This window comes from Oryzias latipes, chromosome 23 (assembly GCF_053564925.1).
Source record: "Oryzias latipes strain Hd-rR chromosome 23, Olatipes_Hd-rR_3.1".
Lineage (NCBI taxonomy): Eukaryota > Metazoa > Chordata > Actinopteri > Beloniformes > Adrianichthyidae > Oryzias > Oryzias latipes.
Window position 1 is genome coordinate 17,405,766 of NC_136259.1, and position 22,306 is coordinate 17,428,071.

The 22,306-nt window shown below is 39.6% G+C and overlaps 2 protein-coding genes across 4 annotated transcripts in view; both read right to left on the minus strand.

Moving 5' to 3' along the window:
• The window catches only part of LOC105357089 (uncharacterized), a 73,399-nt gene extending 60,901 nt beyond the window's left edge, over nt 1-12,498 (minus strand). Inside the window, exon 1 of the mRNA XM_078942273.1 lies at nt 12,153-12,498. The gene's annotated coding sequence lies outside the window, so the exon portion shown is untranslated. The remainder of the gene's footprint in view (nt 1-12,152) is intronic.
• The window catches only part of plxna4 (plexin A4), a 259,710-nt gene that overhangs the window by 9,122 nt on the left and 228,282 nt on the right, over nt 1-22,306 (minus strand). For all 3 annotated transcript variants that reach the window (XM_078942272.1, XM_023952327.2, XM_023952326.2), the window contains 6 exons: nt 19,372-19,438; nt 17,322-17,468; nt 15,927-16,086; nt 10,235-10,338; nt 7,115-7,214; nt 2,754-2,944 (listed from right to left, as the gene is read on the minus strand). In XM_078942272.1, coding sequence (XP_078798398.1) covers nt 2,754-2,944; nt 7,115-7,214; nt 10,235-10,338; nt 15,927-16,086; nt 17,322-17,468; nt 19,372-19,438 — 769 coding nt within the window. The remainder of the gene's footprint in view (nt 1-2,753; nt 2,945-7,114; nt 7,215-10,234; nt 10,339-15,926; nt 16,087-17,321; nt 17,469-19,371; nt 19,439-22,306) is intronic.

The following is a 22,306-nucleotide window of genomic DNA, read 5'->3' on the forward strand; positions in this document are numbered from 1 at the left end:
CTGGTGGAGCTGGTAACCACCAACACAACCTCCCCAGCAACCATTCAGCCTGTCATTGGCCTGCACCCTAAACCTAATGCGTCACCTGGACGTTTTGATTCTGCCTGCCTCCTCGAGGAAATTCAAATGAGGTGAGCAAACAATCACTGGGAGGATTGTAAACAGTGGAAAAGTGGGAAAATTTTTTCCATCCTCGTCCCTGTCCATGAATGCAATCTTTTACTTCTAGTCTCACTGATGGAGATGGTGCAAAAATGTAAACTGTGAAAAAAATTCATTGGTAAGGTGAAATCCAAACTTAGTTACACCATCTGTCTGTATAATCATGATGCTTCAAAAGAGAAGGCTTGTCAAGATAAACTAGTTACTCCAAAAAAACAATCTATCTGAAAAGAGGGTGTGCTGTCAGCATTCAGAATCCACCGTCCTGCACCCTGGAGTGGGATGATGGCGGGGAAATAGAGCGAGTCACGGAGGCTGAGCTGCGACGTGTGTGATGGTGTGTGGAGGACTCTACAGTATGTGTCAAGGTGACAGCTGCTCCATTTTCCTGCCTTCTCTTTATTCATCACTTTGTTTATTAGTTTCTCTCATATGCTGTGGATTAGGTCCTATGCCACAGTCCCTGTTATATTTCTCTTTCCCTTTAATTGATCACTTGAATCTGCCAATACATCTGCACTGCTAGGTATTGTTTCTGGTAAAGAAGAGTTGCTCCAATCCTTCAAATTGGAACTTTAAAAAAAACTGTAGGACAAGAGTTCTGGTTGAAATAAATGTCTAACTTTTTATTCCAAATGCAAGTCACACTTTCCTTGGATTTAAGTCCCACTCCAATCATCTTCTGATCTATTTTAAAACCATTCTCAGTGGTCTTTTAATTATATTTTTGCTGTTTTTGGGAAAAAAAGTCATTTTTTAGGATATAGTTTCTGCAGTGCGGCAGAAATACACCTACGAGTCGTGGGTGGGTTGGTTGCCTTGCAGCAACTCCGCCCCCTTTCCCCTAACTGTTGCTGAGAGCTCAAAGCAGGGAGCTTGTGGCCCGCACAGCGTATTTTCTATGTCTGTGTTTCTTCTATCTGTATTTTTTTATTTGTTCTTGTTTCACAAATAATTAAATAAAGAAATACTTAGAAAGAAATTTGAGTTTAATTTTCTTTATATATGTCCTCCATCATCAGAAAAATAAGAATTTGATTTTCAACTGAGTGGGTCTTTAAGGCTTTGGCATAATGATTGATATGAGATAGTGAGTTTTATTTTGCTATAGAATAAAATCAAAGGACTCTAAGACACATACAAGAAAAATAAAACAAGACCTGCAATACTGAACTGTTTTTTTTACACCTTCACATATTAGATTTAACACTGAGCTTTGCATATTTTTGTCTCTAGGCAAGTTTAGAAATCCAATACCTTATCACTGCCTTAAAGGTGCTCTTGCATACATTCCCCATTATTTGACACAAAGCAGTTTTCTTTATTTCATGGTCAATCTTGTGATATAACCCAATATTTATACATAAAAAAACACAAGTATGATCTACGAAGAACTGTTTCTTCTCTAGAAGTAAACATAATGATAAAATGACTTCCTTTTTTTAATAGTTTTACATTGTCTACATAATCATACTTTTATTTGTTCTCCAGTATGTACGCATTTCAAAATGTCAGAGTTTGTAAGATTTCACAACTTTTAACATATTTTAGTATTTGTTGATTGTCTTGTTTACATGCTTACATGCTAAATTGGAATTGTTAATAAAACTTTATAGATAAGAACTATAAAGATTTGTAGAATTGATGTATTTTTGTCTAATATAAGTTACTCTGAAGACACAATTTAGAGATAAGGTTTTAGTCAATTATTTTTTTTCAACTGCCTATAGATTCCCTTTAAAGCTAATTGATAATCCTCACCACATCCTTTTCCTAATCATGAATCTGTTTTATGTAATTTATTCACCAGGACAAACACTTTAAAGATGTTTTCTATATTTGACTCAAACTCAAAACAGTCAAGACTCTCTCTGTGAAGTGCTTAACACAAGTGTTTGGATCTTAATGTAAATAAAGGTTTTTTGATCACAACAAATTACAGTGGAAACATTTCTCTGCGTTCGTCTACCCTGTCTGTGTCTGATGATGTGAATTTTGATTGCAGAAAAAGACAGAGCGCTTTAGGACTGGATTCTGAATTTGCATTCAGCCGACAGATCAAAGTCACATTTCTCACCAAGCCAAATTAACTGACCCCCCGCCCCGCCCCGCCCCTCTTCAATTTAAGGGCCGTTGTCAGAAGCCCTATTCAAAGAGTTTCATTTGAAAGAAATTTCTTTTTTTATATCCTTGAATAGCCTTGTGGTTTTTTCTTCCGTAACATTTTGGATATGCTCCTGCATCAGTGCAACAGTAATGAAAAATGAAAACAAACAGATATCCGTTTTCCCTTTCTCACCTGAGGGGATAGCTGAATACATTTGAATAATCTTTTCCGGTGAGATGACTCATCCAAAGTAATCATGAATATTTAAATAAACTCAAGCTTTTCCGCATCATTATAATTCAGTGTGAAGGTTGTACTGACCCTTTAGCCTTTTACTTGCTGAACTGCTTCAAAACATACAGAAAGTAAAGATGTAGGAACATTTTACAGATAAATTAGGCTCTGTGAACGTTCCAAATTCAGACTAAGCGGAAAAAGCTGGCAGGATAATGAACATGATGGTGATTTTTCTTCAAAGATTCACCTTTGTAGCCAGAAGCCGTGTCAGGTAGATCTCAGAGACCATCTTGCTGCCACGGTCTCCTTCCTTCTGGTCTCCATGCTCATGGTTCTTGACCAAGTGCCAGACCTTCACCCCGCTCTCCAGGTCAGGAGTGATCATCGGTGTGCGGGAGCGCAGACTGTCGGGGCTTCCAGTGTACTTTATCATGTTTTCTGTAAAGAAAGGTGTATTTTTAGTTTAAAAAGTGCTGAAAAAACCAATGGAAATCAATTGGTATCCAACAGTTTTTGTTATAAAAATATAACGTATTTAGCATCAAACTGAAAGTTTAGCTATATGGTTGAATAGAGAAAAGAAAAAAAGAGAATCAACAAATGACAAAACAATCAAAGAAACATGTCAACAATAGAATACTTTTGTGGCAATTTGCAAGTCTGGGAGATTGGACAATAAACTTTCAGAAAGTCTGTTTGGTTAATTTTTTATGGTTTCTTCTCTAACTGACAAGACATGATATTGCCAGCTGACACAAAATCGAAAAGGTGTCAAAAGAGATGAAATATGTATGGCCCACCCAGTGGCTCAAGTAGCGATGACATTTCCAAACACATGGCTCAATGAATGTTTACACAGTGTAAAAAAAAAAACTGATCAATAAGTGCAAATTGGGAAAAAAGAACGTGAAAAAAGGTGATTTTCATGGCAACAGAAATCAATCTGTCCAGAGAAAAAAAACAAGGGTTTGCACGGCAAAACTTAGAGGAGAAAAAAACCCAGACAACTGAAGATAACACAAACAGAGTGAGTGCCAGCTGAAATGAGATGGAAGCATGAATGAACTGTCATTTGTTTCTCTGATAGAGCACCTCTGTGAACATTTACCAACAACTTTATTGGACATTCAGCTATAATAGGTGCATTTGCTCCTGAGGAAAAGAACAACATTTTGTTTAACTATACATTTTGTCTACTGTGTTTAACTATGACGCACCCATGTGTGCGGTTAGACACAAATGTTTTCCATAATATCACAGTTTATAAATGTCTTACTATGTTCCAATGGTATAGAGAGGACAAATAATGAAACATTTAGCTAAAAACAAGCCAGTTATGATGATGTTTACACACATGTCATACAAAGAGCACATTCTGGATGAATATGCAAAATTTTTAAGCTAAAGGGTCATCAAAAATACTAAATTTTGTGGCTTTTCTGGTAGGAATTTTTAATGCCAACATTTTAATATGAACAACTTTAACTCTTTAAATTTAACAAATCAACACAAATCTAAACTCAAAGTTCTTTCCTGCTAATGATGATGAGAGAAATGAATTTATGTTGCAGTCTTATCGAAGATCAGAATATTAGAGTAAATGTAAACCTAGTCTATGTTAGTTTATCAAGTACCGTGTTCCCTTGTTTATCGTGGGAGTTACGTTCTGAACATAACCTGTGATAGGTGACATCCGCCAAGTAGGATTATGACAATTTTTTAGGCTGTAAAACCCCTTACTACACTTTTCTCACACAGATATGAACATTTTCCCACTTTTCTCTCATGTCAAAGTTCAAACCTTTGCAGAAAAATAAGACGAGAAAATGTAATGACACTACAGATCTTATTGCAATAAGGGATTTATTTAGATGTGGAGAGCTTCACATATATACAGGAGACACGGCAAGTCTGGAGATTGATTGACAAGGTCTCCAGCCGATCAGAATGCAAAACACAACGCACAGTCTAAAAAAATTAAACAAGACCAGAAAACGCCAAGCTGGTGAAAGGTGAACAGTGATGTAGCGAGGGAACACTGTATCTGAATATTTTCAAGTGTTTTGTCTCCACAGAAATGCATTTTTTAATCCAAAATGTACAGAATTTGTTTATTATTAGATCGAATTTTGTAGTACATGATCTTGGTAAAATGGCACAAGAAAATATACCTGGTGAAAGTCGAGGTTATTACTCAGTATCACTTGAAGACTTGGTGTAACTTTAGAGGTGGAGAGTCTTGGATAAGAAATCTCGGCTCAGCGGGCAACAGGATCTCCCTGATTTGTAACTCTAAATCAACCGCACCATATGTAAACAATTAGTACATGTTTTAAATGCTTATATATTTTTATAAATGCTGAATGTATTATGTTTTTCTGTTTTTGTGAGTTAACTTCTTGTTCAGGAAGTGGTTAAGCTGTGGTTGGGAGGTTCAGAATGGATTTGGTTTTTAATCCTGCTGCACAGACGTGGTTTCATTTTTTATATTTCATTTTAGCTTTTGATCTTGAATACAAAGAAGAAGAATTCTGGATCAGACTGAGGTTACTTTTATTAATAGATAGATAGATAGATAGATAGATAGACAACTTTATTTATCCATTTGGGAGGTTCCCGCATGGAAATTGACATCTCCATCGCATACAGCACTGGTTGACATACATATAGGAAAAAGGAAAAAGCAGCACAGTGACTAGAAAATTAGAAAGATTAGAACAGTAGGAAACAGTTTAAATATCTGAAAAACAGCATATACAAAAACAAAAAAAAATAATAAAAAAAGGTCATTCAGGCCCTTTCCCTTTCCTTTTCCGTCTTCCTCCCCCCTCCTGAGTGGAGGTTAAAGAGTTTGATGGCGCGGGGGACAAAGGAGTTCCTCAGTCTATTAGTCCTGCACCTTGGGAGGAGCAGCCTCTTGCTGAAGGTGCTTCTCCGGCTACTGATGGTCGTGTGCAGAGGGTGGGTGGTATTGTCCAGGATACCCGTTAGTTTTTTGAGTGTCCTTCTCTCTGCCACAGTAGCCAGAGGGTCCAGCCTTGTGCCAACCACAGAACCAGCCCGCCTGATCAGCTTCTCCAGCCTGGAGAAGTCTGTCTTTGAGGTGCTCCGCCCCCAGCACACCACAGCGTAGGTTAGTACACTGGCGACCACAGACTGATAGAAGATCCCCAGGAGCTTCTTGCAGATGTTGAATGATCTTAACCTCCTCAAGAAGTACATCCTGCTCTGGGCCTTCTTGTACAGCTGCCCCGTGTTGCTCGTCCAGTCCAGCTTGTTGTCCAGCCACAGCCCAAGATATTTATAGGTCTGCACAACCTCCACCTCCTCCACTCCTATCAGAACTGGTCTGGGGTTTGGTCTGTCCCTCCCAAAGTCGACGACCAGTTCCTTAGTCTTGGAGGTGTTGAGCTGTAAGTTGTTCTTGTGGCTCCAGACAACAAAATCATCCACCAGGATGACACAACTAAGATTGTGTCATAATCTTGTACCGGTACTTTCCGTGTTGCAGATTTTTTGTTAACTTTTACCAAAAGATTTTCAACAGCCTCTACCTTCCTCTTCTCAGCTTCTTCTCCATCTTTATTTGGTCATTGCACTTGGGGAAAGTTCAAAGTCATTCTCAAGTACCACACTAGTTGTGAAGTGCAGCACATTTATACTTGAAGTCCCCCAAAAAACACACAGAACAATACCAGCTTCCTCCTTGGTGCCTCTGTTGCTCCACTTATCTGGTCTAATTTGGTCCCCAAGCAGAGAGGTGAGACCATATGAAGATGAGGCAATGCTAATAAAATGGCAGCCCATCTGAAGTGTCTGAAGTGTTTGTGACCAACGAGGCTAGCCCTTTGATCAGAAGCTAACTTAATGCTTTTGCAGGTTGAAGGAGATGTGGAGCAGACGGACAGGCAGAAAACAACACAGGCACGGAGACGGATAAGAGGACACCCGTGTGAGTCTCAAGAGACAAGAGGTCTCTTTATGTTTGAAAAATCTTTCCAGCTACTTTGATTTGTGGCGCGTTCCAGACATTGTTGATGAGCAGGACTTTAAAAGAAGATTCTATTGCCTCAGGATCAGTGTTTTATTTTGCTTCTTGATCATTTTGTATTGCATTTAGATAAAAAAACAACTTTTAATTGTATTGGTTTGTCTCTTTAATTGACATAAATCATTTCTTGATCTTTTTTTTTTTTATAATGTAAGGTCATCAGATGTTGATGATAAAAACCGTTAAAAGAACAAAAAGTTTAGGTTTGTTACAAATTTCTATCTTAATGATGAAAAGTTCAGCTTATATCCTAATATATATATCCTAATATATATATATATATATATAAATATATATATATATATATATATTTGAAATGCTATTCAAAGTTATTCTGCCCTTAACACATTTAACAGTAAAATTTCAGCTCATAAAAAAGAACCTTTTTGATATGTACAATGGAGAACAATTTAAAATCTACACAATCTAGAACCTGAAAATTCATCCTCACTATAAAAAGTTGCTAGAATGCTGCTCGAATGACTTTAAATGTAACTTTGGGGGTTATTTATAGTAGACTTTAAGTTCAGTGTGTGGCTGTGAGCAAAAAGTCTTACCGTATTTACTTGCAGAGGTCCGTGACACAGTGGAGTTGTTTACTGAGTTGTATGCTGTAACTTGCTTGGGTACTAGAGCCATCACTGCATTATCAGGTACCTGAAAAACAACCATAAGTAACATATATCAGCATTCCAAAAAAAACAAAACTCTTCTTAGTTTTAGGTTTGTGCAGATTTCCAATACAGACAGACAAGATATACAATTATTATATTATGGTTTTGGTTTTGCAAACACAATATTCTATAACCCATGTTTGCTCTGCTCTGCTAAGCTTTTACATGAAAATAACTACATGAAAAGGAGCTAGGGATAACTGAGCAGGACAATTTGAGAGGGTATGCCCCTAAATCTCTGTCTAATATACTTTTTCTCTTGGGCTTTTTTTATTTAGTGCACATATAAGGTCCTTAGAAGTAAGTATCTATAAGTGAAGTAACAAATGATTTTCTAGTATTTATATATGTCAGAGAAATAAAAAATGAAACAATAGGTCCATCCAGTACCCTTTTTCCCACAGTAAAATAGCACACATCCAGGAAACCTCGAGTTTGCATAATTAGGCTATGCTGCAGGGTTAATTGAAGTGATCTTCATCTTTTGAGGGTGCACGGGACCAGAAGGATTGAGTCTTCAAATATGTGCTTGCATGTGACCCGAGGCATTACTAAGATTGTGTCATTATTTCATCTCATCTCTCAGTCTGCTCCTTATGCATAATATGTTTATATCATTGTAAGCAGAAGGCCCTCAGGGCAAATTTAGATATTCCTTTGTAGGGGGGCTAAACAACTCTCCAAAACCCCCTCAAGGACTTTTCCCGATCGCTGCTCTTATATGTGAGCTGGATATATAGCAATGGGATTTCATGAAATGTAACAGGGGGGTGACATTTGAGGAAATAGGAGTTTGGAGACAAAAGACAGAAAAAAAAGTGCCATTAGAAAAGAGGACAAAATGTCTTAAGCATTTGATTTTTTTATTAGGCCAGTGATTATATGTAAAATTCTTTTGCCATTTGATAAACATTTCAATTAAGTAGTTATCCAAAAAAACAAAAAAAAAAAAATCCTAAATTTCTAATAATTATTCCACTAAACACTGAACTTGTTGATTTTAGCTACATTTATGATGTTGATAATTTCTAATATTTAATTTCTCATTTATTTTCTCATGGTAGTAAAACAATAGCCTTTTGTAGTCGTGTTTTATACCAATACACAGCATACACTTTTCTTGGATGGTTAAGAGAATGTCAGATACTTTAATGTCATGTGGCAAAAATAATATATTAGTAAAAATAAAAAACACATTTGTTGGCTTTCATTTCACATGTAAAATACATGGAATCCTTTTGATTTCCAGCTTTGACAGTTGATCTGTGCTTCGGGAACAAACTTAACCCCCTTATTTGTGAAATTGACAAACCTTCTCAGTTCATTTGAATAAAATTTGAAATAATTTATTGCTTTTACCCTAGAAAAGATGTGACTTTTTTGTGAAAAATAATAGCCACTGGGGCAAATTTGACCAGTGTGGAATAGCAGTTGCTCTTGGAGGCTGAAGCTGGGATTAGTTTGTCACATCCCCACATTTTCTTGCTCTTTGTTTAGCCTACAACCATTTTTTATTTCTCATGGTCTATCAAGAATAATGTGTCCTTTTTCTCCAGCCTGAAAAAAAAAGAATTAACTTCTGTCTTCATTATCTTATCTCCGATTCAAATCAGCTCCCTAATTCATTCCACCCACGGCTCATACTCCCAGCCTGTTGACACTCGCTGCTGCTGACATTTAATTTAGGCACCACAGAAACTGCACTCAGAGGAGACAGTCACTACTTGCTTAGCTGCTGTTAATATTAACAGCATATTGGCAGAGCAGGGCCGTCTTCCCACCCAGGCTTGTTCTTTTGGGCTGGTGAGGGACTCAAATGGCATACAACACCTGGCAATGTGTTTTACTTTATTACTTCATCATTACGGTATTCAATATTTCAGTAATTTCAGCAGGTCAAAGTAATATTTATTCCAACAGTTCAAAAAACATATATCTGTTATGTCTGGTCACTAATGTGTCTCAATTGATCAAAATGCTTATTTTCAGTTTTGTTCAATACAGTGTTTTTGTTTGCGTTCCAATATTTGCGGTTTCACAGATTGGCAGATTTTGTCTTCAGTCACGTCACTCCTCCGGTTCATCACAAAAACTCAGCTAAAGACACCTGTATGAGACTTTTGTCTCCAAATGAGGTGCTGTGGGATGAGGAGGGGAGCGGAGATAAAGAGCATGCCGGCCCGTCGGCTTCCTTGCCGCCCACTAAGAAATGTTTCTATTTCCACCGGTTCCTGAATTGCTACCAACCGAAGTTTGTGCCCCTGCATCAGCTGACTCAGAAGAGGCCGTAAAATATCCTGATACGCTGAGGAAGATAATCGCGGAGAATAATTATGATCCGGATAAATAAATGATGGATGAAACTGGCCTCTTATTGAAGAAAATGCCAGCATGCACTTAACTAATGATGAAGGAAGCACGGGCTCCAGGTTTTAAGGTACATAGAGACATAGTGGCACTCCTGATGTGTATTATAAAGTATGCCACATCCAGCCAGTCTATTGCTCTGGGAAAAAAAAATAATAATATTGAGAAATATTCCAATTTTCTTTCATAAATGTTTTACAAAACATCAGAAATGTTTTCGAAAAGTTTTTTGATTAATAAAGATTGGTGACGGACATTCAGTGGTTGTCCGTATTCATGGATTCTGAGGATTTGCGGGTCTATGGACCCTAACCCCAGCTAATACGGGGTGAATACTGTAATTCCATTTCAATTGAAAATCCCAAATGAAAGGATTTCTGCTGATTTCTGCTTTTCTTTCAAAAATGTGTAGTTATTTTTGGTCAGATTTTCATTTGATCACTTTATGTTTGCTGTAATAATTGAAAGAAACTCTGCAATCGTATCTCAAAAATCTTAATTGAACAGCTCTGTCTTTTTACTGATAAACCCATATAAATTAACATTTGAACTTATGTTGTTTCACTTTTAAATAAATGACCATATCAATTGTGTTGCAATTGTGTTCTGTCCTTTTGTGGGTCATTAATTGCTTACCTGATAATGGCAAAGAATGTTCAGCCTCTTCCAGTCAGCTTCAATCTTAGTGGTGATGTCTTCGTCCTGCAGGATCATCCGCTGTCCTCGACTTTGACGCCACTCTGCAAATGAAAAGAAAGAAAGAGGGGGAAGAAATAAAGTAATCAACCATGGTATTGGACAATTTTGACTTTGTCTTCTTGTTTGTTTCGTCTAGTGGGGGGATTTGGATATAATCCTTTCTCTGAGAATCTGTCAAGATATCTCAAAACACTGCTATATGTGGTGGACTAGTAAACCTTTGGGACAAAGAATTTCTGATTGTGTAGATGTTTTCAAGTTAGACTTCTGCTTTTGGGAATCATTTTGCTTTGTAGCCAAAACAACTGAGGCAGCTAAATCCAAATCCTACTGGGTGTGTTTGCAGTTGCAATCAATACTTAGGCCAAAAGAGAAGATGAATGGGTACTAGCAGCGTAGATAGATTTAAAGTTCTAATAGTTGTGCTTTTTACCTTTAGGGACAGTCACCAGTCAGAATCTGAACAGCCAAAAAGAATTATAATTCCTAATTAAAGCACTTTTGAAGATAGCTTGAGATAGGATTTAGCTTTTGTGTCTACAGATGAACATATATGTGGAGGCTCTGAATGCTGAAAGTCCATGTTGCCTCACCTTCAACATGACAGTTGGGGCATCTGATTCTAAGCTTATTGTAGCTGCTGTTACTAGGGGATTGAGCCCCACAAAATAAGTAAAAAAAAGGCAAAAATATTTAGCAAATAATTAATAAAGCTTTGACTGCAATGAGAAAAAGAACAACAAGGTTTTGTTGTACCTACGTCGGAATGCAACTTTAGTCACGTCATATTCAATATTATTATGGCGTAAATGGTCAATGGTGTATACTTGTACAGCGCTTTTCTACCTACAAGGACAAAGCGCTTTTTACAGTCACCGACCCATTCACCCAGACACACACACATTCACACACTGGTGGCCGCTCCGCTGCCAAACACAGGCGCCCGCCTACCACCAGAGGCAAGGTGGGGTTCAGTGTATTGCGCAAGGACACTTTGACTCATGGGCGTGCAAGGCGGGAATCAAACCTGCAACGACCCTACCGCTGCACCACGGCCGCCCCCACATTATCATTAAGTTATGAAAAATCTTACTTCACCAATTATTTGCTTCTCCTACTCAAACATTACCATTACTCAAAGAAGACTTTTCTCTCAAATGAACATGAAATTAGTAACTTAAGCCTTAGTTTTATCAACTCGTAAGGGGGCGAGGGTGGGGCGGGGGGCAATCTGAACAGATGCTGCAGGTTTTTGGATTGTACGGACCCAATGGAGGGTTGTAGACAGGAGTGGCTGCATCTTAAGGGGAGTACAGGTGTGTCTTGCAGAGGCTCGTCACCTTAAGGGAAAAACTGAAAATGGAATGTACTATTGTCGTGCATGTAAGAAGTGAATCGTGAAATTTTTGTAAAGATGGGTTTTTGTAAACACCCATACACGCACACACATTTTACAAGGAAGGTGGGACCTGGGTCCATCTGTCCCCTACCCCTTCCCTGGTGGGGGGTGCGGGCCCCTTGGCGATGGCGGCCGTGTCCCTTGGGTGCCGGCTCCCTGGGCCCGGCGGTGCTCTCTCCGCACGGTGGGGGGGTTCATATTACACCTGAGCCGGGGGTGTTCGTGTCCCTGGGGGGTGGGTCCTGGTCCTTGCCCCTGGGCGCTGGGCCCCGCCAAACTTCCAACATGGCCGAGCCTGGTCGGGCCATATTTATAACATCCCTTGTGGGCCGCCCTTTTTTCCCCGGGGTTCCCCCCTCCTGGGCGGGGGCGGCTCCTACCTGGACCAACCGTGGGCCGGGTGGGTGGCTGCCTGGAGTGCGGAGCGGGTCTCCCTTGGGGGGTCCTGGCTCGTACCTGGGGTCGGGGCGGGGGGATGCCCGGAACTCCTGGGTGGTGGTGGGGTGCTCGTCTGGGGCTGTGGGCGTCCCTCTCCGGTGGGGCCCTGCGTTGGGCTCTTCCGGCGCGGCGGGGGGCTGCTTTCCTGGCTGGGCTGGGGCGGCGCTCTCTTTCCCTCTGCGCCTCCCTGCTCTCTGGCTCTGGGGGCCTCGCGGCGGTCCGGCTGGCCCTGGCCTGGGTGGCGGTCTTGGTCGCCCGGGGGGCGGTTGTTCCCTGCCTGTTCCCGTGTGGCGTTGGGGGAATTCCGGCTGCCGCTGCTGCTGCGGCGGGGGTATGGGTGTGGGGGTGGCTGGGCGCTCCTCCTCCTTCTTTTCACATTCCACCATCCATTTTAGAAGAACATAAACACTCACCTGAGCACAGGTGTTGGCTCACCTTTGCACTAATAGTTTGCATGATTGAATGAATGAAAGATTTCACACTAGTTGGTTTAAAGGCATAGGTATGCGTTCGTGAACACTATCTGTTTTGTGTGCATGTTGACATGTGGACATTTTTGCGGCTAGCAGGTGTGTTGATAATATTTGAGTGTGTGTGAACAGGCCCCGCCCTTTTTGTACTATACATTTGAACCGTACCGTAACGATAAACAACCAGTAAACCTGTCTGCTCTATGCTGCTTCATGGTCTTACCCCCCTTCCCCTCCTATTATCACCCTCCTACCCCCCCCTTCTCTCTAACGTCCCTCTCTCTTCTTCCCCTCTTTCCTTTTCCGTCCGGTCCAACACCAAAGATTTTCAAACATGATTGAAATTAATAAATTTTGGCCTCAATTACAAAAGGGGTTTATTCAGACATACCTTTGGTTTGTCTGAAGATGAATAACCCCTCTTGTTAAAATAAAATATGTCCAACACAAGAGGCCCTCAGCTCTCATCTGTTTGCCTAGCTGTTGGACAGGACAAGTTAAAAAAAAAACAAAAAAAAAAAAAAAAAAATTTTTTGTAAAGATATGGTGAGTTGCACACATGTATGACCTACGATTACGGCACCCTTATGCCCCTTTGTAATTTTTAGTAAGGTGCATGTACAAGCTCGTCACTGACCACATATAAATCCTACGTGCACAGGGTGTGAAGGTGATATGCAAGTGCCTATAGGACGCCCACACAAACTATGCCTTAGATGACTACGTCAATAATTTCGAACAGTCAAGCTAGCGCACAAGGAGCGTGAATGAGGCACACATTTATCACTTGAACAGATTGTTAGGGCTCCTTGAGCAGAGCAAAAAAAGGGAAAAACCCGTACAACACACCTGAGTCTCACCTTTTTTCACTGTCGCCTGAAGCCTGTCCATAGAAAATAACCTGCATAGACACTTTCACTCTACAAGCTCACTGAGTGGACAATGACCTTGATATTTTGTGCAGGTCACCTACACACCCTGTACAGGTACCATTAAAAATAAAAAATATATATATATAGAGAGAGATTTCTTGTCTTCCAAAAGAACAGTCATTTTATGTTTGTGCTAAAAATAAAATAAAAGTTGGTGTTAAAATCACTTTAAAACAAAGAACAGATGAAGAACGAAAATGTGAAACAAGTTGCACCTTTCTCCTCTTCCAGTTTTAAGAATGGAACTTTTCAATAGGTAAGCTAATACTGGCATGCTCAGGGATTTTACACTTTCTTCTGCACCTGCATCACGCTTTTAGAAAATACTACACTCTCTTGACAAACCAACTTCAACATTGCAAAACCTTGTTTGTCTGACTTTAATGTTTTCTTTAGAAGCATAAAAAAACAAACTTTAGATTGTGGCATTCCTATACCTATGAGAAAATGACCTTTTCATTGCATACTTTTTTTCCCCAACCAAAATTATATGTGCAATATGGTAACAGCAGGTTTCCACATCTGTGCACCACCAGCAAAACAAACAGCAGCTTTGATGAAAAAGAAAAATCCCCCATCCCACTTGCAACATTACCATTAACACTATCTTGAAAAACCAATACACAGGCAGATGATTCCTCTATTCAGACTCAGACATCATAGGTTTTATGAATATGTTTTGGGTGTGTGCTCCATGTTGAGCTTCCCACTTGTGTCAGATGCAGTCATCTCCTATTCTGATCACAAACAGGAAAACAAAGCAGCAATCACAGTGGTGCATGATGAGGCCTGTCTTTGGAGGATCCTCCAGAATTGTGTTGAGATCTGAACATGTGACAGAGAGAAAAAAGAGATCCTCCTGCTGCTTTTGTCTATACAGTACATCTTCCTATAAAGATGCAAATGAAAACTGGTCTCTAGTCAAGCCTCAGTAAACAAAGAGACGCAGAGCAAATAGAAGGGCTGGAAGGAATAAATAAAGAGAAAAAACTTGAGGTAAAAATGGAGCAAATTGAAATCAGCCCTCATTTCCAAACCTGGTTGTTTCTAATCAGTCTAAACACAACAGAGAAATGGGTGTTAGCTCGCTTTTTAAACAGAGAAAAGGAAAGGTTTGGATAGAAATACGGAGGTATTCGCCTAAAGGAAACACAATGCCACAGCTGTAATCCAACTAGTAAACATGTGCCACCACACATATGGCTTTACTCTGACGCCCCATCATCACCCATTTCTGTGAAGAACTCATTTGCACAGCAAAATTAAAAGCAATTGCATGGATAACAGCACTTCTTGGTTGATTTTATTAAAGGCATAATGCTTTACTCTCATTATCACCATAAGGCACAGCAGTCAGATGGTTAATGTGTGAGAGTGTGCACAAAAAAAAAAATCACAAGATCTACAACTTGTATACAGAGGACAGCTCTCTAAAAAGGTAAAATGTGTGCAAGCTTAGCAAACAAATAGAAACCAGTTTAAATTAAACAGCTCCTATTAACAGAAGAAAAGGCAGCAAATCTTTAATTACATTAGCAATCTAAAAAAAAAGAATCTACATGCTCAGAGTGTTAATAGGGACCTGATTACAGGAATAGAGCAAATTATACAATACTACAAATGCAGTTGTTAATTTGGCTTTAAATTCCATACTCTTATCCCAGTGTGAGCTTTATCTGATTCATTCTTTAATATATTTATATATGCATATACATTTACACTTTTTCAATCTCATGATCTTTTCAGATCAAGAATAAAACAGGCAAAAGCATTAAACTGATTATTTACTATTGTTTTTTTACATACTGTTTCCACATTGGATGGTATAAATATCTGAGGTTGGTTATGTAAATCTAAAAAAAAAATAAAAGAAAGAAAAAAAAAAAGCTTGGAAAAATCCTTGTCATTGTCAAACCATAAAGTTCTGTGCAGTGACAGCATGTGGACAGTGGTAGTCAGCAATCACAATAACAATGGTATCTTTTGGATTAATTAGCTGATCTTACTCAGACACCCATTGACAGAAGAGCTGATCGATATAAACATCTAAAGACATATGAGCCGACTGAGGCGGGAAGTTAATTCCCAAAAGGTTTCTAACAAGGTTGGTACTTTAGAAAAAGTGGGGGCTGAAGGAAGTTGCCCTTTCTAAAGTCAATAGATAAAAACTTTTTTTTCTTTTTAAATCCAGTCAGAGATAAACAAAAATTTCTACTACAAGGTTTTGACTTGAAATGGAGAAAAAGTCTGGGACATGTCATCAACAGCTTCAGAACTATACTATTTCACATGTTTTATCATCATTACAGTTGTAAAATTATTTATCTTCTACTCTAGAATGCTTTTTTTATTCCTATAAATTATAGATTTCTATTAAAAAATACTCTTACCTAAGTCCATGTCCGATGATTTCAGGCGGTGTGAATAAGGAACATTCTTGTAAATGGCATCCAGTATCTTTTCCTTCACCTGGCTGATGGTGTCACAGTTCAGCACCTTAACCTGGATCTCTGGGCTTTTTTCGTTCTCAGGGTGTATACAGTTCACCACCTGTGCAATGGGGAGAGGAAAAAATAATGTCCAAGCTTTAGGAGGAATAAAAAAAAAAAGATGGAGTTGTAATAACTGTGCTTTTCAAAAGAGTGTGAGAAAGCAGCAGCAAAAGATTATTCACTCCAGAAATCACACAACGTTTTAAAATATATACTTTCTTCATAATGGACACTGAAGAAGATGTTATTGATGTAAATCCCCAAATTTGAAGTGTACTACTTTTCTCTGCTATCTTAAAAGGTTAAAAAAAACTTGAACACATATAACAATAACTGAAAACAAATTATTCTTATAAACAAAAAATGATATACATATTTGAACTTTCCTATCTTTAAAGTCCAACTTTTATCATGTTTTGATGTATTTTAAAAGCATTCCCAGTGGTCTTTTAATTATGATTATGATGTTTATAGGAAAAATCATAAAAACCTGAGTCATATTCTAGGACATAATTTCTGGAGAGTGGCAGTGGTTCATCCACCACTGAGTTGTTGTTGGGTAGTCAGCCTTTCTTCATTTCCTATGATCCTTTTGTTTACACTCTCTCTCACTATCTTATAGCCCCTCCCAATCTTACACTAGTGGTGCAACAAAAATGACGAGCAATATCGGAGCCATCCGGTCATACAGTTTTGAGGCTGATGTCAGCTAAGAAGAGGAAACCGAAAATGTCAATGGTCTAAACCTCTGCAGGTGGATGCATCAGAATGGAACATAGAAGGGAGTTTGTGGCACACCGACTTGGACCTACCTCACAGCTACAGTCTTTTTCAAATGTTTTTTTTTCATCCGCTCCTGATTCTTAACAATTTGAATAAAGAAACACTCAGAAATGCAATTAATGTTATTTATAAATGTCTTCCATCGTTAGAAAAATGCTACAAGAACATATTCAAAACATGATTTTCAATGAACCCACCACAGTGGGTAATGAACAGATTGTTGTAATAAACAAAAGACGGCACAGGGAGACATTTCTTTTGTTTCTCTGCTTGTGCAAAGATGCATTGAAGCCTTCCTTTTTTCTTGACAGCCCCCGCCTCCACAGGATCTGAGGTTGCCACTTCTTTGCTCCTTTCCTTACATGTCAAGCGTGACAACAACAACTTTGTTTCCCTTTGCACATCTCATGACTGACCACCCATGACCACCCCATCCTCTCCTCTTGTCCCTGAAAACATATTAAGCATCTCCCTTCAGCCCTAGTACCCCAGGGCAGGTGAACCCCTTACCAGTGTCTTGTAGTCAATCTGTTGTCTGATGAGTTTGTCCTCACTGAGCGAGTAGCGAGCCTCTCCTGTGATGGAGTCAATGGGGCCTTTCTCCATCTGCTGCTTGATGGCACAGAAGAGAGAGAAAAGCGGCTCTCCTGCACACTCCTGCAAGAAGATTTGGAGAAAGAACAAAGTTTGGAATGAGCAGCGTGATGGCTCTTTCAAATTGAAGGCACGCACTTCAAGCAGAGTTTGGCACAAAGGAGGAGTCCCTGAGTGCTGATCAAAATAAGAAGAGTTTTCAAAACTTCAGCATTGTCATTTGTTGTTTGCCTGCAGGACGCTCCCACATTGTGTGCAGCCTATACCCTGCCAGCAAGAAAGATATATCTACACTTGTCCTGTTTTGAAAAGAAATTGTGGCTATATTAAATGCAGAGCAGGACTCTTTTGAGTGTCTCAGTGTGTCGTGAGACTATCCAGTCCTGTAAGGACAGGAGGAATGACCACAACTAGATCATACTGTTCAGGAAATTCACACATAAATAATGCCAGCTTTATCCATTTTTGATGGCTGTGCAAGCTTTTGTTATAGAGTGGACAATGCAGTGCAAGCATTAAAAAAAAAAGTGACTTTCAGTATTTGATGGGAAAGAGATAAAATGTCAGAACTAATTTTGAGAGCAAGTTTGAATGAAAAAAATGCCTGTGTCTTTGTACCTGCTTAAAACAAATGCTACAGTCTAATGTTTGCACCACTGTTACACTTTTACATCAGGTTTTCTTAAAGTTGTGGTACGATTGTTTTTGCAATATTTGCCAATATTTGTAGCACATTATACACTAAGGTACTGAATTAAGTTTGATTTTATGTTTTCATAACAGGTGTTACCTGCTTTTTTTAAAATAATTTGCAGTGCATTAAGCTTTTCTGGCCACGGTAAGATTCAAATACAAGAAATAGCACTCTTTTTACTAATCTTCCTAAAGACAATTTAATGTCAGAATCTCAAGGGTAATTTTTAAAACTGTGGTTAAGGAAACTTAAATTTAATTTCAAATTTATTTTTTGATGTTTTCATGCTACAGAACACCTCAAAGTGCTATCAATAAAATAAATAATAAAAATAGTGATAATGAAAAAAACACCACACAACCACATTCTGCAAAAAAAGACAACAGGAAAAACACAACATAAAATAAATGAAAACATTAAGAAATGTCAAAAACTACTTAAAGTTAAACTAAAGGCCCGTACACACCGGGACGAATATTCGCCAGGCGTTATTCGCCAGCGTTTTTCGCCACGTTTTTTGTGTTCACACCCAGGCGATTTTCGCTGACGATGAGTGGAGTGAACATGCAATTTCATTCCCTGACATTAGATGGCGCTTAATGTAAAACAGAAATACTCCTGTACACAAGGTGGCGCTGCGCAACTTTACGCTTCTTAAAGTCGCTTTTCACTCAGAAGAAGAGAGCAAGTATTTACACGCTTGTCAGAATCAAACAAAGAAAACATGAATATTTCAAGCACCAGTAGCTCCAACTGGTGCTTGGTTCGGGGATGTTTTAGAATGTCCGTCATTATTGCTTCGCGGCTGTGTAGACGCTACTTGGCGTCTATCTTCTTCGCTGGTATGTGTGCTCAGCAAGGCAGTTTTGTGTTTGAGCGCCCCCAAGTTGTGTTTTACTGTAACTTCAGAAGCTCCAGACACGTGAGCAAAAGCGCCATTCTCATTGGTCGAGTAGATTTCGACGCGACGCGTCAAAAAAAAAAAACGCCTCGGGTTCGTTTTTTTTTTTCGACGCGTGGCGTTTTTTGCGTCGGTGTGCACACTCTCATTGGTGCCCTTTGTTTAGTCACGAGGCGTTAAACGCGGTTAAATCGCCGGCGAAATTCGTCCCGGTGTGAACAGGCCTTAAAAATATACATTTTTTTTTCTTTTTGTAAAAGTTGAATACATCAAACTATTCAACAATTAAAACATAGAAGTATTACCCCTATTACAAGTTAATTGTAATATTATTTACTCCATGAAATTAGGAACTAAAAACAAGACTTTACCTTTAGAAACTTGTATAGGAGGAAGGTAAACCAGTTGGTCAGCATTTTCTCTGCAACAGATTCAGTCCTGCAAACGGATACAAAGAATAAAATGAACTTTTAATCCCAGGGCTCATCTTACCTTCATACATATTTAATGTCATTGTAAAATATTCTGCTTAAAATGACGACAGCTGCTAATGAATAGTCTTTCACTCCACAAATGCATTTGAAATGAAGTGAGGAGGCCATTGCACTTGCTATATTATGGCCTCTTGGAAAATCTTTTGGTTGGTTTTTATGCTCAGGCACGCCGGGGGCAGCTCATCTGCAATGGTGGCAGGGATTTTAATATTAGGCAAAGCAATTAAAAGCTTTTATTTGATCCCACTGGATTGATGTCATTAGGGGCCTGGGCAGCTCTGTAATAACACTGGCCTTATTATGAGGCGCTCCCTTGCCTATTCACTGGACCAAAACCCGATCCGTGCACAATAGAAAGTGAATGAATACATCTCCGTCTCCTTCTCCGCCTGGCATCCATGCTTCACTAGCATGGCAAACGATGTGTGTGTGTGTCGACCGGGGGTCAATAGTGCCAGTGATCTCCTGTGAATGACTAATACGCATGCATAACTACAGTAGTGTAATCAGATATTCTTTGACAGCAACCTTTCTGGCCAGCAGCAGGAGTGTGTAGGTAGTAATAAATACCCCCCCCCCCCCCACACACACACATATATTCTCAATGAAAAACTACCATAGACATAAATGTTTTAGGATTAGTGTCTATTGACTTGTTTGTGTGTGTGTGTGTGTGTGTGTGTGTGTAGATTTTGTCCCTAGTGTTTCGGTTGCCACGTGTAACCCTCCTTCCCCCCACCATTCAGACAGCCTCTTAAAGAGGCTCCACACTGTGGCATTAGGGGAAGCATGATCTGCCAGTGGGTTAGTCTGGTACCCCCTGTCAGCACTGGCACAACACCTGGAGGGGATTAACTTCCTGGCTCTTGCTGTGCCTACACTTTTATTTCCCTGCCTCTCCCACCCCGTCTCCATCCACAGATCCGAGGGTCAACAAGGTCACTTTTCATCTTTTCTTTCATGTGTCCTTGCTGTCTTTCTCCCTCCCTCCCTCTGGCTTCCTTGCTCTGGATCCTGTAATCACACACATCCAAATCCTCTCCATTTCCACAAATGTAGCCCATCTATCAAAGGGATGAAAGGAGCAAGGAGAAAGGAGGAGGTGCACAGGAAAGGAAGGAAGAAGGGAGTAGTGAAAAGGCAAAAGAAAAAAAAGAGTTAAGAATAAATGGCTTGGCTAAGCCGAGCCTTTCCTTTTCTTAATTTTTAACTGACTTTCTTTACTCCCTTTGAATAGATGTTTTTTTTTCTATAAGCCTGTGTGACCAGACAAGTGTGAGAGTGATTTAAGGCCCGTGTGCAAAAGCACAAATTAATCCCACTGCGTATGTATTCAGAAATTATCACGTGCGCCTACGATTCTTTTGTGCGAGTGTGTGTGTACGTCTGGCAGCAGGTGGCAGCCCTGCAGTAATAAGAGGTCTTGGCAAAGGCCCACCATTTCGTTTTACGCTCATTCTTACTCATGGCACACAAAAATAAAAATTGCTAGGTGATGGAGCTGTTCTGACATCCAGTGCTCAAATTTGACTTGGTGACTTACAAACAACAATCTCCAAACCTCAACTGATATCTGATATTTTAACACAGCACGATCTGTGTTCGAGCAAAATTTGCGGTTTTGTTGGCTCATTCTGACTAACCCACTTGGCCAGCAGTCAGAGGGCCCATGGAAACAATAGAAAGGAAGTAGAGCCTTGATTACAGATGTCTGAATGGTAATGAAGCCCCCACTTATATTATCTAAATAACATTTTTCAGAATTGAAGGCTTGGCCAGAGACAAATATAAACATTCAAGCATTATTTCACTTAAATGAAAACAATTAACTGAAATGTTGCAAAAACTTTGTGATATACTCATGTGAGGTCCAACTCAAGGTCCTTTTCTTGTGCAAGTGTCAACTGTGTGATGACTGATTTTGGTCACGTGTCAAAGCAGATCAGCTTGAAATCCAAGCATTTCCTGTTTTCTTACCCCAACTGCGGGTGCATGGCTGAAATAGATAGGTCATCGTGTGTCACAGTCTCACCATGACGGCCTGCTGCTGTCACTCACAGATAAATGTGCCTGGGAATTTATTCTGCATATTTCTCACATCTGAGCAAAAAGTCATTTTCTATCAAGAGAGATTGTCCTTATGACTATGCAGTCGGGTCTGTTCACCTATGTACAGTGGAGCCAAAGCAATGTTGTGACTAGCATTCAAGCTTTAGCTTCTCATCTTTTGACAGAATCATGAATTCTACTTTAATGCTTTAGTTGCAGCCTAACAAAACCTAAAGCTACAGAGGGACTTTTTATTCCAGTGGGATAGGAAGATGGATGGGTTGCATCAGGAGGAAAATGAAAGATACAGGAATGAGGCTCAGAGAGAAGTTAAAGAAGGGGAATGCAGCAAGGAATGCGACAGATGGTTGTGGAAGGCTCTCGTTAGTTAGCTTGCCTGGTGGTTGTGCTTCAGCACAGGTTGAGATGGGACAGATGGAAAGATGTGTGTTGGTGTGTGGAGAGGAAAAGACACACTCAGACTACTTGGAAGAGGAGGCAGCGAGTAGCCATGCTCAGAAGCTGTGCCAGAGACACCCTGCTTACGCACTTTAAGCATTGATTTAGCAATCAAGAAGGCAGGGGTGAGGAGGAAGAGCAGAGGATATAGATTGAGGGGAAGCAACTATAAGAAATGGGAACAGAAAAAAAGGTGGCAATGTTAGAGAAAGGGAAGACAAACAGATGAGAAATCAAGAATGAGCAGAAAGGAAAACATCCAAAATGAGCAAATCTACAAATAAAAGTCCCACTGATCATCTTT